Source organism: Actinia tenebrosa, unplaced genomic scaffold (genome assembly GCF_029948245.1).
Source record: "Actinia tenebrosa isolate PJP-AT-01 unplaced genomic scaffold, QUT_ActTen_1.0 PGA_scaffold4__44_contigs__length_22323623, whole genome shotgun sequence".
NCBI classification, from domain to species: Eukaryota; Metazoa; Cnidaria; class Anthozoa; order Actiniaria; family Actiniidae; genus Actinia; species Actinia tenebrosa.
The window spans coordinates 10,326,141-10,338,974 of NW_028292581.1; the positions used below are offsets into that span (position 1 = coordinate 10,326,141).

Sequence of the window (12,834 nt, forward strand, 5' to 3'; positions counted from 1 at the left end):
TAAAATGAAGTATTGCTGAAACCGGTCTACTCATGGGTCTAGGAATAACGTATCTCATGCGCACATCTTTCCCCAATGGCTCAGGGGATGACTTTTTTTGAAACAGTCGTATTTTTAATTATGCGTAAAACAGGCAAATGTTGCCCATTTATATCTGACATTTTCTTTAACATTTATTTTTGAGAAATTTTCATTGAATATATCCTCTTTTTTATTTCACTTTTGATCAATTTTGGTCAGCGGTTATGTTCAATACTGGTAAAAAAAACCCGCTGTTTTAGATAAACAGATAGATAAATAGACATCTTAACGTTAGCAGACTGTCGTAGAATATTAAAATAATGGCTTACAAGAGGGTTAGGAAGGAGAGCTTCGACTGTAGTGAAAAACTAATAATTGATAACTATATATTCGAATATATAAAGGCCCATTTACACGGAACAACTTTTACCTACAACTGTCGCAAGCAACACAATAACTCCATCCTTACGACACGAATTGCTCCGTGTAAATTAACGGTACAGCTTGCTTACGACTGTTTCATGCAACACGAAAAAAGTTGTATGCTTTTGAAACATGTTTTAAAATCGTACGACAATCTTGGGGAAAATCATACCAAATTTGGCGATTTGTGCAAAAACAAAAAACAACAACAACAAAAAAAAAAACCCGAGCGAAGAGGGCAGCGGTATATATTTTTCAACATGGAGGATGTAAACATTGCAAAAAAGATATTGCAGTTTTTAGTAAAATAAAATTTGAAAATATGACGAATCGTATTGCTGTAAATATACCTCAAATGTTGTTGTGTCCATGCGTAGATATATCCTGTAATTTTGCTGGTCTTCAAGCCCTAATTCTTACAAAAGTGCTCGATGTAACCCCTTTTTTCCCAGACAGATTTTGCGCTTCGCTTACGTTTTTTTCGCCTCAGCACGATTGATACGGTCCGCCATTTTGTTTGTTGTTGTCCCTAGACTCTCTTGTGGCAAACCGAGAAGATTGTACACGATTTTTAGGTTTCGTAAACTAAGAGTTACGCGCGTGTAAAAAGCCGCTAAAACATGTCCTAACTCTGTTGCGTGCGACAGTTGTAGGGAAAAGTTGTTCATGGGCCCGCTTAATAAAACCAGCAACTAAACTATTAATGGCTAGAAGGTCTATCCATTTCCAAACCTTTTTGCCTGTATATGCTGTTTTCGTTTTCTTGATATCATAAGTTTTGTGAGATATCTCCTAAACTTGGTTTTACGCCAGTGGTGTTTTACTTCAAGAACAGACTGTTTTGCGCCATACAAGATTATTTCTTATGCCTTCTATATTGTTCTGTTACAATATGCAAATTAGATCTTGCCGAGAAACCTCTTTGCTCGAAATAGACCCCTTCACAGTTCCCTGCGCAATCTTGAAAGGTAGCCGTGCCTTTGCATCGCAGCGAGACGAACGGTGAGCTTGCAATGATAGAGACATGTGAATAATTGTCCAAGGTGTTAAAAAGGTCTCTATCATTGCAAGCTCACCGTTCGTCTCGCTTCGATGCAAAGGCACGGCTACCTTTAGTACGGATAACCGGTCCTGCAGCCCAGATAAAAGGCAAGAATTTCAAGTATTGAGGCGCGAATTTTTTACTGCATTTTGACGATAAATCAACACTAACAGCCAGCTTGGGCTACCTATGCTCATACAAGGATTGTGTAAACTTGTAGCCGGATTCATCAAACTGGATTGACTGGATTCTCAAATATTGATTACTTATTATTCCCTTCTTCTTACACCAGACGTTTTCTCGCACAAGGATTCTGTAAACTCGTAGGATTAATCTTTTTAGGCATTTTATTATATACGATATTTGTATCCAGCTTATTAATATATATAACATGGCCTTTTTCCTATTTCTTAGAACTTGATCCTTGTCTATAATATATCGATATCATAGTAATTTTTAGCATTGCTGTTGAGTGCAATCCTTTGAATAATAAGGCTTTGTAGTTATGACGACAACGTAATCTGCATCATCAGTCTTGTCGCCTAGAGCAGTTCTGGATAGGCGCCATACAAATAGTTATTATCATCATCATCATCGTCGTCGTCGTCGTCGTCGTCATCATCATCATCATCATTATCTTCGTTTATTTAAACTTTCAGTGTGCGTAATATTTTACATTATTTTAGAGCAGTTCTGGATAGGCGCCATACAAATAGTTATTGTTATTATTATAATAATAATAATTATTATTATCATTATTATTGTTATTATCATCTTCGTTTATTTAAACTTTCAGTATGCGTAATACTTTACAAGAATAAAGCGGAACTGTTATAATTCTAGGCTATATCCTTAGTGTGTCACTAACAAATGTCTATTCAAAGGTGTAGAATGCCTTTACTATTTCGCAGTTTTGCGATATCACCCATTTTTTGCATTGTCTTATCAAGTTTTGTCCATCATCAATATCTACACTTTCCATATCATGTACAAGTTGCTGTCATTATTATTATTATTATTATCATTATTATTATTATTATTATAACGCATAAACCACCAAATGACACTACAATAAGAAAATTGTAGCAAAATGCACGTAAGGAGAAAGATGAAAATCTACGTGAGTTGGTAGAGAATTTGAAGAATTCCTTACCCCAAAGGACAAAGAGAGCTGTTGAGCTTTCTACAGAAAAGGGCGCATCTAATTGGCTGACGGTAATCCCCATCAAGGACATGGACTTCGATTTGAACAAAAGAGAATTCAGAGATGCTATCAAACTTAGATACGACTGGGAAATCACTGACAGCCCATCGGTATGTGTGTGCGGGGACTTGTTTAATGTGGACCATGCTATGATCTGTAGACGTGGCGGATTTGTTATTCAGCGCCACAACGAGCTGCGCGATCTTGAAGCAGAACTGTTGAGCATGGTCTGCAATGACGTTGAAATAGAACCAGTACTTCAAGAAGTTACAGGAGAAATCCTGACCATAGGTTCTAATAAAGCTTCTGATGCTCGCCTTGACGTTCATGCACGTGGCTTTTGGGAAAGGCAGAGATCTGCATTCTTTGATGTTAGGGTGTGTCACCCAAATGCAGAGTCCTACAAAGACCTCACCCCCCAGCAAATATACCACCTGCATGAGAATGAGAAGAAGCGCAAGTATGCTAGCAGAGTCTTGGAAGTTGAACAAGCGACTTTTACGCCATTAGTATTCACTACAACTGGAGGTATGGCAGATGAGTGTAGAAGATACCACAGTAGGCTCGCCGAACTAATTGCCAACAAGAAAGGAGAAGATTATGCCACCACTGTATCCTGGATACGAGCAAAGGTTTCTTACTCCCTTTTGAGATCAGCTCTTATATGCCTTAGGGGCTCAAGAACCACAAGAAGAGTATTTAGGAACATAAAGGACATAGCCTTGGATGTTGAGACTGCAAATGCAGCAATTAACTAAATACTTAACATATATATATATATATAAATGTTTGCCATTATTACTATTTTTTTAACATATACTATTAGGATTAATTTTTACTGAATAGATTTTATGGTTATACATTAGTAGATATATTTTTATTATAGTATATTTCATTATAGTTTTTCTTTTTCTCTTTTTTTTATTATTATTATAATAAATAGATATATTTTTTATTGTAGGATATATGAAGAGATAATCTATACGTCGTATATATCTATATAGATACCAAATACAATTTTTTTTCTTAGTGAAGAAATTTAGTACCTAGCGGAATAAATAATACTTTGTCTTTATTTAATTTAAAAAAAAAAAAAAAAAATTATTATTATCCTCATTATTATCATTATTATTATTATTATCATTATTATCATTATTATTATTATTATTATTACTATTATTATTTATTATTATTAATTATTATGGATTATGAAAAAGGCTAAAAAAGGATTGTTTTGAACCTGGTTTTTTAGTTTGTTTTTTGTTGTGGATCGATTCGCATTCGATTTGCTCCCTCTAAAAGATGTAAGCACAACGTACAATTTGTTGATGAATCTTGCCCATTTTCCCCGCCAGAGTGCATAAGATATATCCGTTAAAAGAGTTTGCTAACAAAATTGTACAGATTATTGTAAAGTTTTGTAAGTTTACGGTAAAGTGCATACCATATATCCGTGAAAAAGTTAACCAACAAGATTGTACAAATTAGTGCAAAAAGTTTTGAAGGTCTACGCTCTACTGAACTTACTATATTTTGCAATTTCTCACAAAGTTTTTTCACGGATATATGGTATAATGATATGCACTCTAGCAGACTATAGCAGAGTCTATTTCCCTTTGGCATTGATTGAGGGGGAGGATAGACTTTTTTCTCTCTTTTCTCCGCCTAAAGAATGGAGAAAAACAGAAGAGACCCTACTCGCAGGACCTGCAAATGAAATCTTTCTCTCAGCCGATATAACACATTGACATCATTTTTTATGTTGTTTTTATGTTGTTGATATCATTTTTCTGTCTTTCAGACTGGATTATTGTTCAAGACATTTACTGGCCATTCTATGACTGTACTTTCTATGCAGGTAAAGTTTTACGCCATCTTAAAGTGCCTATCACCCTTCTGACAATATTCACAGTATTGATTCTACGTGGGGAAAGATGTTGGATAATCCGAAAAAAAGTTATAGTTTGAGTGCGGCTTCTTGAAGTTAATAAAGTTTTTCCATGCCATATGCTAATCCTGTGGCGTATGAGGAGGCATTTATGGTTATTTGTTGTTCCTCGTAATTCGAAAAACCTGCTTCTATGTGAAAACTAACTTGCAATAATTTCTATAAGGTCAATTGGGAAAACAATGACGTATTTCAAATTTAATCTATCTGTGCCAGTAATGTGTCGTATATTAAATGATTACTCCTCATACGTAGACTGACTCCATAAGTCGTAGTTTTCGCTCCTTAGTGGGTTGTGCCCGCTCAACGATATCCAGATTCGACAAAAGAGCGAAAACACCGACTTATGGAATAAGTCTATCCTCAGAAATCACAGGATTAGCATATGGCATGGAAAAACCTTTATAACTTCAAGAAGCCTCACTCAAACTATAAATTTTTTTCGGGTTATTCAACACCTTACCCCATGTAGAATCAATACTGTGAATATTGTCAGAAGGGTGATAGGCACTTTAAAACTTTAGTCAAGCGATAAGCACTTTGCTTTGCTTTGTTTTACAAGAGTATAGAGGTTTTGCACCATCATGCGCAGGTGCGCAAAATACAGCTTGGACTGCCTGTGTATAGATGGCAGAACAATAAAATCCCTTTGCTCTCGGGAATAGAGTTCTTTCTCGTGTAAAACGATAGCGCAAAAACTAAATAGCACTAAAAACATCTATTTCTTTTCAATTGTTTCATTAGTGTTATTTAGTTGTACTAATTTGTTAGTACTATTTCGCGGATATGTGATTTGCACTCTACAAGCCCCAACGCAACGTAACCTAAGATCATCTAACCAAGGCCTTCTTACGTCATAGCACCATTATCGAACTTAAAGAGCAACGGGGACAGAGCATAATGCATGGTATCAACTCCATGCAAGACTTAGGAATTCTATTCCAATGACATGTCCGCTCTGCGGAAACTTTAAGTAAATTTAAGTCATTACTTAAAACTTTTCTTTTCAGAAAATATTACTAAATGAGAAGACCTTTTAGAAGTTCATTTTCTTCAGATGTAAGAGGGCTGAGACAACGTGATGCTCCTGATTTCATTATTTTTTATTATTATGATCAATAAAACAAAAAACCTTTTTTGCGGTAACCGAAATATTTTTGATGAGCAACAAGAAACTTAGTTTAAAGAAACAATAAAAAAACCGCTGAGTCTCGAACTCCTTTCCATTTCTTGGACCATGTAAATAAAGTCAACAAAAATGCAATGTTATTCCAATTTGTATAGAAATGTCTGAACCCAGGTGAATGAATGTCAATCGAAGTATTATGATCATCCGGGTGTATGTAGTCCTGAGAAGGACTGTTTGATGTGACTGACGTTTCGACAACCTGAGCGGAAGTCATCTTCAGAATCAAGTGAAGAATCAAGTCAGATTGGTCATATTTATACTGCCACGATGATTATTCCAATTTATTGGAGGTGATTGAATGCTTCACTTGGGTTGCTAAGAACTAAATTATTGAATCAATGTTCTCATATTGTTCTAATCATTATTACTCTAGGTGGTCGATAATGTAATTTACAGTGGTGCAGCAGATGCAAAAGTCTTGGCACACAACCTGAATGTAAGTGGATCATGTGTTAGGAGAACTTCTTTAGGGTTGGAAATGAAAAAAAGATGGCTTGCACACACATACCAAGGAGAGGAGATGGAGAAGGACGAGGACTGAGACGTGTGTGTGGTTGTCGAAGTAGTAACAAACTTTCCAACCATAACTCAATAGTAATTAATTTAAAATTTTGCATGGTTGCCAATGCAATAAATATGTTGTAAATGCCCCTCAAAACACTAGGAATCGCACTTGCGAGGGTCTGAATTTAAAACTTTTTCGTGGGTTTCCTTCGGCGGTCGTCCCCTGTCTACTCTATGAATAATCTATCGAAATTGAAATAAGATATAAATACCCCAAAAAGAGAAAGGCCGCGCTATATGAGCTAACAAGGTTCCTGTATTGATCTGATGGTGATCAGTCTTGTCTGTTGTTTTTCGTTGTATCTCTAGACTGGCGAGCTGCTTAGGAGTTACACTGGTCACACACTGAGCGTAAGCAGCCTCCAAGTCGCTGGTAGTGTACTAGTAACTTCGTGTTTAGATAAACTTATTCGATGCTACGATCTTATGGTAAGTGGAACTATCGAAATACGATGCCTAGTACTGACTTCCAAGCAGATTGAAATAGTAGAAACATGGCATGGTTCACGTTTTGTTTTGTTCAGTCATTCACTTCCAAACGTCACTCATCACTTCACCACTGAAACAAGAATAACAGTTTCATGCTTCGCAATATGACCATGGAAACATTCTAGTATGATATACTGAGTGAATATTTCGATGGTAAACCGCACCTTCTGTTAGAATAAACGATGAAGGGGGTCGAGAAGAGAAAAAGATTTAACAAGTTTGATGGTTAGTATTTCGATCACGCTTCTGAAACAATGAGGATACAAGTAATATTCGTTATTCGCAACAAGAAATAGTGCAAGCACTCTTAACTCACGCTAAATCATTATTCTCCAACGCAGACGCTATTAGAATTGTCACGCAAGGCTCCCATTACTTGGTAGAGCCTTAAGTCTTCATGTTTTGAATATTTTGCTATTTTGAATTTCAAAATACGTATAATAATTGATCGATTTGATTTTGTGCAGAGACGTTTTGTGTGTATTTTACTATTAAAAATTCTTATAAATTAAAAATGGATGGATAAAATGAGTAACCGAATGGATACAGGGTGGATGGAAGGATGGTTAGATGGACAAGAATGAATGGATGGATAAACTTGAGTAGCTGAATGGATGCAGGGTGAATGGAAGGATGGCTAGATGGACAAGAATGAATGGATGGATAAACTTGAGTAGCTAAATGGATGCAGGGTGGATGGAAGGATGGTTAGATGGACAAGAATGAATGGACGGATAAACTTGAGTAGCTAAATGGATGCAGGGTGAATGGAAGGATGGCTAGATGGACAAGAATGAATGGATGGATAAACTTGAGTAGCTAAATGGATGCAGGGTGAATGGAAGGATGGCTAGATGGACAAGAATGAATTGATAGATAAACTTGAGTAACTGAATGAATGCAGGGTGGATGGAAGGATGGTTAGATGGACAAGAATGAATGGATGGATAAACTTGAGTAACTGAATGGATGCAGGGTGAATGGAAGGATGGCTAGATGGACAAGAATGAATGGATGGATAAACTTGAGTAGCTAAATGGATGCAGGGGGAATGGAAGGATGGTTAGATGGACAAGAATGAATGGATGGATAAACTTGAGTAACTGAATGGATGCAGGGTGGATGGAAGGATGGTTAGATGGACAAGAATGAATGGATGGATAAGCTTGACTAACTGAATGGATGCTAGGTTTATGGAAGATAACTGGATGAATGAATACTGATAAATTAGAAAAAGAATGACCATTCAATAAATTTTTGGCATCCATGGAAAATGACTTTATTTTTTATTCTTATCTTATAATTGTTTTTCATGTGCATTTAGTCGGCAGAGCTGCTTCAAGCTTATGGTGGTCAGTCAGACATGATATTTTCTGTTCATTTGTCTAATGGAAGGGTAAGTAAATTTATAATGTTAACATAGCTGACTTCGAGGTCCGTTCAAATGAAGGAAGGATGACTCTGGTGCCAATGTAGGATGTTTATTTTTGCTTTCTTCCCTTGGGGATACCGACCACAAACGCTAGACCTAGCTAGTCCTAGTACCATGATTACTATAAGGGTTTTGCACCATCACGTGTCCACGCCCATAATACAGCTTGGGCTGCCTGTGGTTAGGTGATTAGATTTTAGTTTCGGGTGATAATATAAAGGCGTACGACAAAGTAATTTGTTGGTTTATTGATTTTTAAATTGTGAATCAGATATCTATCGGATAATCCAATAAATCAATGTACAATACACTATATAAATGGAGAGAATAAGAGAAAAATATCAAATGCCCTTGACGGGAATCGAACCCAACGTACATATTTACGGTGTTCAACTTACCTATAGAGAAAAAATATCGCTCTGGGATCCTCACAAGTACCCTACATCTCATATTCCGGATGCGTTACCAGCGTGGTTGGTCCTTGTGGTGTAGTGGTTAACACATCGGACTGGAATACCGAAGACGTGGGTTCGATTCCCGCCAAGGGCATTTCATGTTTTTCTCTTATTCTCTCTATTTCATTACACACACCGAACGCATAATTTATTACTACTATATAAGTGGAGTGATTTTACTTCGCACTTGAAACAAAGTTATATTATTTAATCACTCTAAAATGTTTGTCACATTAACAGTAAATAGATGATTTGACAATACACATGATTGGCGCAGTGCGTGTGATTTTTGCTCATTAGCATCCCTAAGGTCCAAATGTGTACATTTGAATATGTAAGCTCTATTGGATGAATCTTACAGTTCGATAAACAGAGACAATGATAAAGTGAAAACAGTTCAACGACAAGTACCCTAAATTTTTTTTACCGAAAAATAAAGGACAGCACGTGGACTCTAGCATATATAGGGGAATAATGGTTCATATAGCTGTTACTTGAGGGTGGGGGAAGCACCCCACCTCCTCCTGAAATATTTGGTTCTGGTGATTTATTGGTCTCATAGCCCCTTAAGGTGCAACATTGGATAGGGGAAGAGGGAACACTTTGTGCAAGCACCCCACCTCCCCCTGAACAATATTGTTCTGGTGACTTGTTGGTGTCATAGTCCCTTAAGGTGCAACATTGGGTAGGGGGAGAGAGGAACACTTTATGGCAGTACTTCACCTCCCCCCCTTAAATATTTGGTTCTGGTGACTTATTTGTCTCTTAGCCCCTTAAGATGCAGCATTGAATGACGGAGAGGAGAAAACTTCGAAAGTACACAACTTTTAAGTGAGAAATAAAGTAATTTAAGTAATTAAGTAAAAAAGAATGGAAACTTTGTTGTGTTTGTTTGGGGAGAGGTCCAGTCGTCCCACAGGGTCTACTGAGACACCGTCCCCAGGTGCACATCTTTAAGATTTTCTTTTGTCTTTTTTCTTTCTTTCTAGATTTATAGCGGTACTCGAGATGGCAAAGTTTCGTCTTTTAAGCTGGATCTAAGAGTTTACCATCCTTGTAAGGTAAGAGGAAAGAACCTAAAACTCTGAAAAAGACTAGAAGAGAGTAGCCGTCTTGCGTAGAGACCTTAAGCATCGAGGACGTTGACTCCATATCTGTATCTGACGTATCCGAAGGACAAATCTTATCCACTGTCATGCGCTTTAACCTTATCCAGTGAATAACTCGATGCTGTTATCGATGTTAAGATTTATCCGTCAGATATAGCGCTATACATTCTTAGTGCAACCGGGCCATGAAACTAAAACTGTGATGACCAGACTTCTGGTGATGACTAAATGATTGATTGATTGATTATTTTTATCTCAAGTGGAAAGATTGTCAGTTAAATTTTGGTATCGTCTCACACATGAAAGATCACATTAAAGGTAAGTACAGGTGCATTTGCCATCTCCTGATAGTTCCTCATTCTTGTCCGCCCTAAAGGCCTAAAAGCAAACCAGTGAAAACCGTTCATCTCCTCATTTTCCTGGGTGAGAGGCAAGGGGAAGGGACAGGGCGTTTTGGGCGGGCTCCCCCAGTGTTCCTAAAGTCGATACAAGCATCATTATATTGAAAATTTATGGAACAGACATAGGAAAGTGGAAAAAATTCTGAGCCCCAGACAAGCGTAATTAGTCACAAAATCGAAAAATGTGCGACAATCAACCCACCCTATCTGCTATTTCCACAAGTTTTACATGCTGTCTTTTGCCTTAGATTTCCACATAATGCAGCAAGGAGCCATTGATAAGTGCCTTTGGGCTGACTGTGGCCATGTTTTTGGAGAATCAGATAACATAGAGGTAAAGAGTCAAAAAATTCACAATTCTTTTAAACCTCTTGTAGTATTAAGACGAAATTGCCGAATAGACCCCTTGCATGTGATGTCAAAGCAGCTCAATTTGGAAGACAAAACAAAAGAATTTCCATCTTCTGAGAATTGGAAACATGTCCTCCAAATAGACCTTTCCTGGATTCGCTTAAATGACCATTTTTTTATTCATCAAGTCCAGGCTCGACTTGAAACCATCGTTTTGTTGTCAGCCAAGCGAATTCGGGAAAGGTCTATTAAGCTTCATTCCGATTTATTGCAAGGATTCTATATACGTCACATAACACGTGATTTTTAAATTCATGTTGTTTATGACGTCATCATAATTTAATGCACACTGTTTTCTTTAGTCCAGTACTCGGTGGTATGAAGGGTGGATAGCGCTATCCGTTGGATAAATATTTATCAAGTGAATAAGTCGATAATGTTATCCAAAAAATTTATCCACTGGACATGTTTTATCTATCCGTATAATCGGGCCCAGGTAGTTTGTAAACATTAGTGTTGTACATTGCCAAGATGCCTAAGTTTGTCAAATGAATAATATTTTTTTCTATTTTAATCCTTAGACTATTTTAGATCACGTAGATGCCCATCTTAAATCCAGTAAGAGTGACACGTGATAATCTCAGTCAGTCTGCCTCCCCCGACACAGGAATACCGAGCATCTTAGGTTGCGCCATGACCTTTTCACAAGAATGGTACCCTGATGATCTGGAGGACCATAAGCGCGGTACGGAAGTTTTTCAAATGCTCCAGAAAGCATTTTCTCATTCATCTCTTTAGATCCATCAACATTGATGTCAATCAATTTGGACAGCATATTGAACAGCATATTGTTCCACATCTACGATGAATTATAGAAATCCCTCTTGCTATTACGTTTTGCTGCATCTTGGAGAAAGTATAAAAAAGACTCCAGACAAATATTAGTTATTTTATCCAAATGCCAGATTTCCAATCCAAGTATTTCGTCCAAGGAAACATTATTTTAAAAGGGCGACAGCATCATGCGATCAAGACCACTAACCGTTACCGACCTGTCCACACGGTAGGTTAGGTCTTATGATTGTAACATTCGCGACATATGCATCGTCACGTTAGGGTTCGCATCCGTTCAACGAATCACAACACGCGATATTACTTTCCATCCAATCAAAACCGGTTGTGACATAGTGTCGCCACAACGCCGCATTGTAGACGTTCTGCGCTGCAGTTGGCTTGCGTAGTCTTTGGATGAAGATTCTTACTTTGTTTTAGATACTTGTATAGACTTTTTGCACGATGGAGTGCCGGCGGCCATGTTGGACGTCATGCATTGCAATCTCCTTTTGCATGGGAAATTGAGTTCTTATTTAAAATGATATTTTTTCGAACCATCGCCGTCATGTGATCATGCAAGACCTTTATTTCTATTCTCATCAGTTAAGGTTGCAACTTCGTTACATAAAGAAAGATTTAACCTCAATGAGTTACGTGATTTATAAATGGCACTATGGGTTAATCAATGGTAATAAACTTTCAATTTATAGCCAATGAAATGCGTAAGTGAGGGGTTACTTTCAGTGTCTTCCTGGAAAAATAAGGAAAATTATCTATTTATCAAATAAAATGAAAAACATTCATTCATTCGAGAACATCAATCATTTTCTTAAAGCGATTTACAGTTTATGCATGAAACTAGCGAATGAAAATGTATTTATTTATTTTTGGTGGTTTTTAGATGTTTTTTTACCACTTTTAGGGAGGAGAGGGAGAAAATGAGAAAAACGGCAACAAAACTAACCAAAAAGAAGTTAAAAACCACTAAGAACAACAATAGGAGATCACGGTATGTTCAGTTTTTGTCCCCCGATTTTAAAATTTTACGGCTGTGAATGGAAAAAGAATACGTAGGAATTTAATAACCAAGGAACTAGAATAAGCAGCAACGACCAGAATGTTTAGTGAATTGATGGATGCTAGGCAGCTAAAAAATGTGCAAGGAATTCTGGTAGTTGTAGTATAGGTTGCCTATATATGGCAATGCAAATGGAGAAAGGGCAGTAGCTACTAGGAGTTAATGTATTGTTTATTTTGGAAAACAATTTATTTTTTAATAATATAATCATAATAACACGTGTTTTTTCTCTGTATGAAAACACGAGCAATAGCAAACACTGACATAATTTTGCCTTGGCAAGGTCTCGGATAT

General features: G+C 37.0%; 2 protein-coding genes and 1 non-coding gene across 3 annotated transcripts in view; all 3 read left to right on the plus strand.

Annotated features, from left to right (window-relative positions):
- LOC116307638 (uncharacterized) overlaps positions 1–12,108 on the plus strand; it is a 40,925-nt gene extending 28,817 nt beyond the window's left edge. The window contains exons 14-21 of the mRNA XM_031717915.2: positions 4,492–4,548; positions 6,201–6,263; positions 6,701–6,820; positions 8,205–8,276; positions 9,757–9,828; positions 10,137–10,194; positions 10,526–10,611; positions 11,210–12,108. Of these exons, the coding sequence (XP_031573775.1) occupies positions 4,492–4,548; positions 6,201–6,263; positions 6,701–6,820; positions 8,205–8,276; positions 9,757–9,828; positions 10,137–10,194; positions 10,526–10,611; positions 11,210–11,263 (582 nt within the window). The 3' untranslated portion in view covers positions 11,264–12,108. The remainder of the gene's footprint in view (positions 1–4,491; positions 4,549–6,200; positions 6,264–6,700; positions 6,821–8,204; positions 8,277–9,756; positions 9,829–10,136; positions 10,195–10,525; positions 10,612–11,209) is intronic.
- Positions 2,460–3,448, plus strand: LOC148907034 (uncharacterized). The gene has a single exon (XM_089036398.1). It carries the CDS (start codon positions 2,720–2,722, stop codon positions 3,446–3,448), a length of 729 nt encoding a protein of 242 aa, XP_088892524.1. The 5' UTR covers positions 2,460–2,719.
- On the plus strand, positions 8,790–8,861 carry Trnas-gga (transfer RNA serine (anticodon GGA)). Its single transcript has one exon. It is a non-coding gene; the product is annotated as a tRNA-Ser (tRNA).
- Positions 12,109–12,834: the final 726 nt, after the last annotated feature.

Coding starts and splice junctions, on each gene's coding strand:
- LOC148907034 (XM_089036398.1), top strand. CDS start 2,720: ATGGACTTCGATTTGAACAAAAGAGAATTCAGAGATGCTATCAAACTT.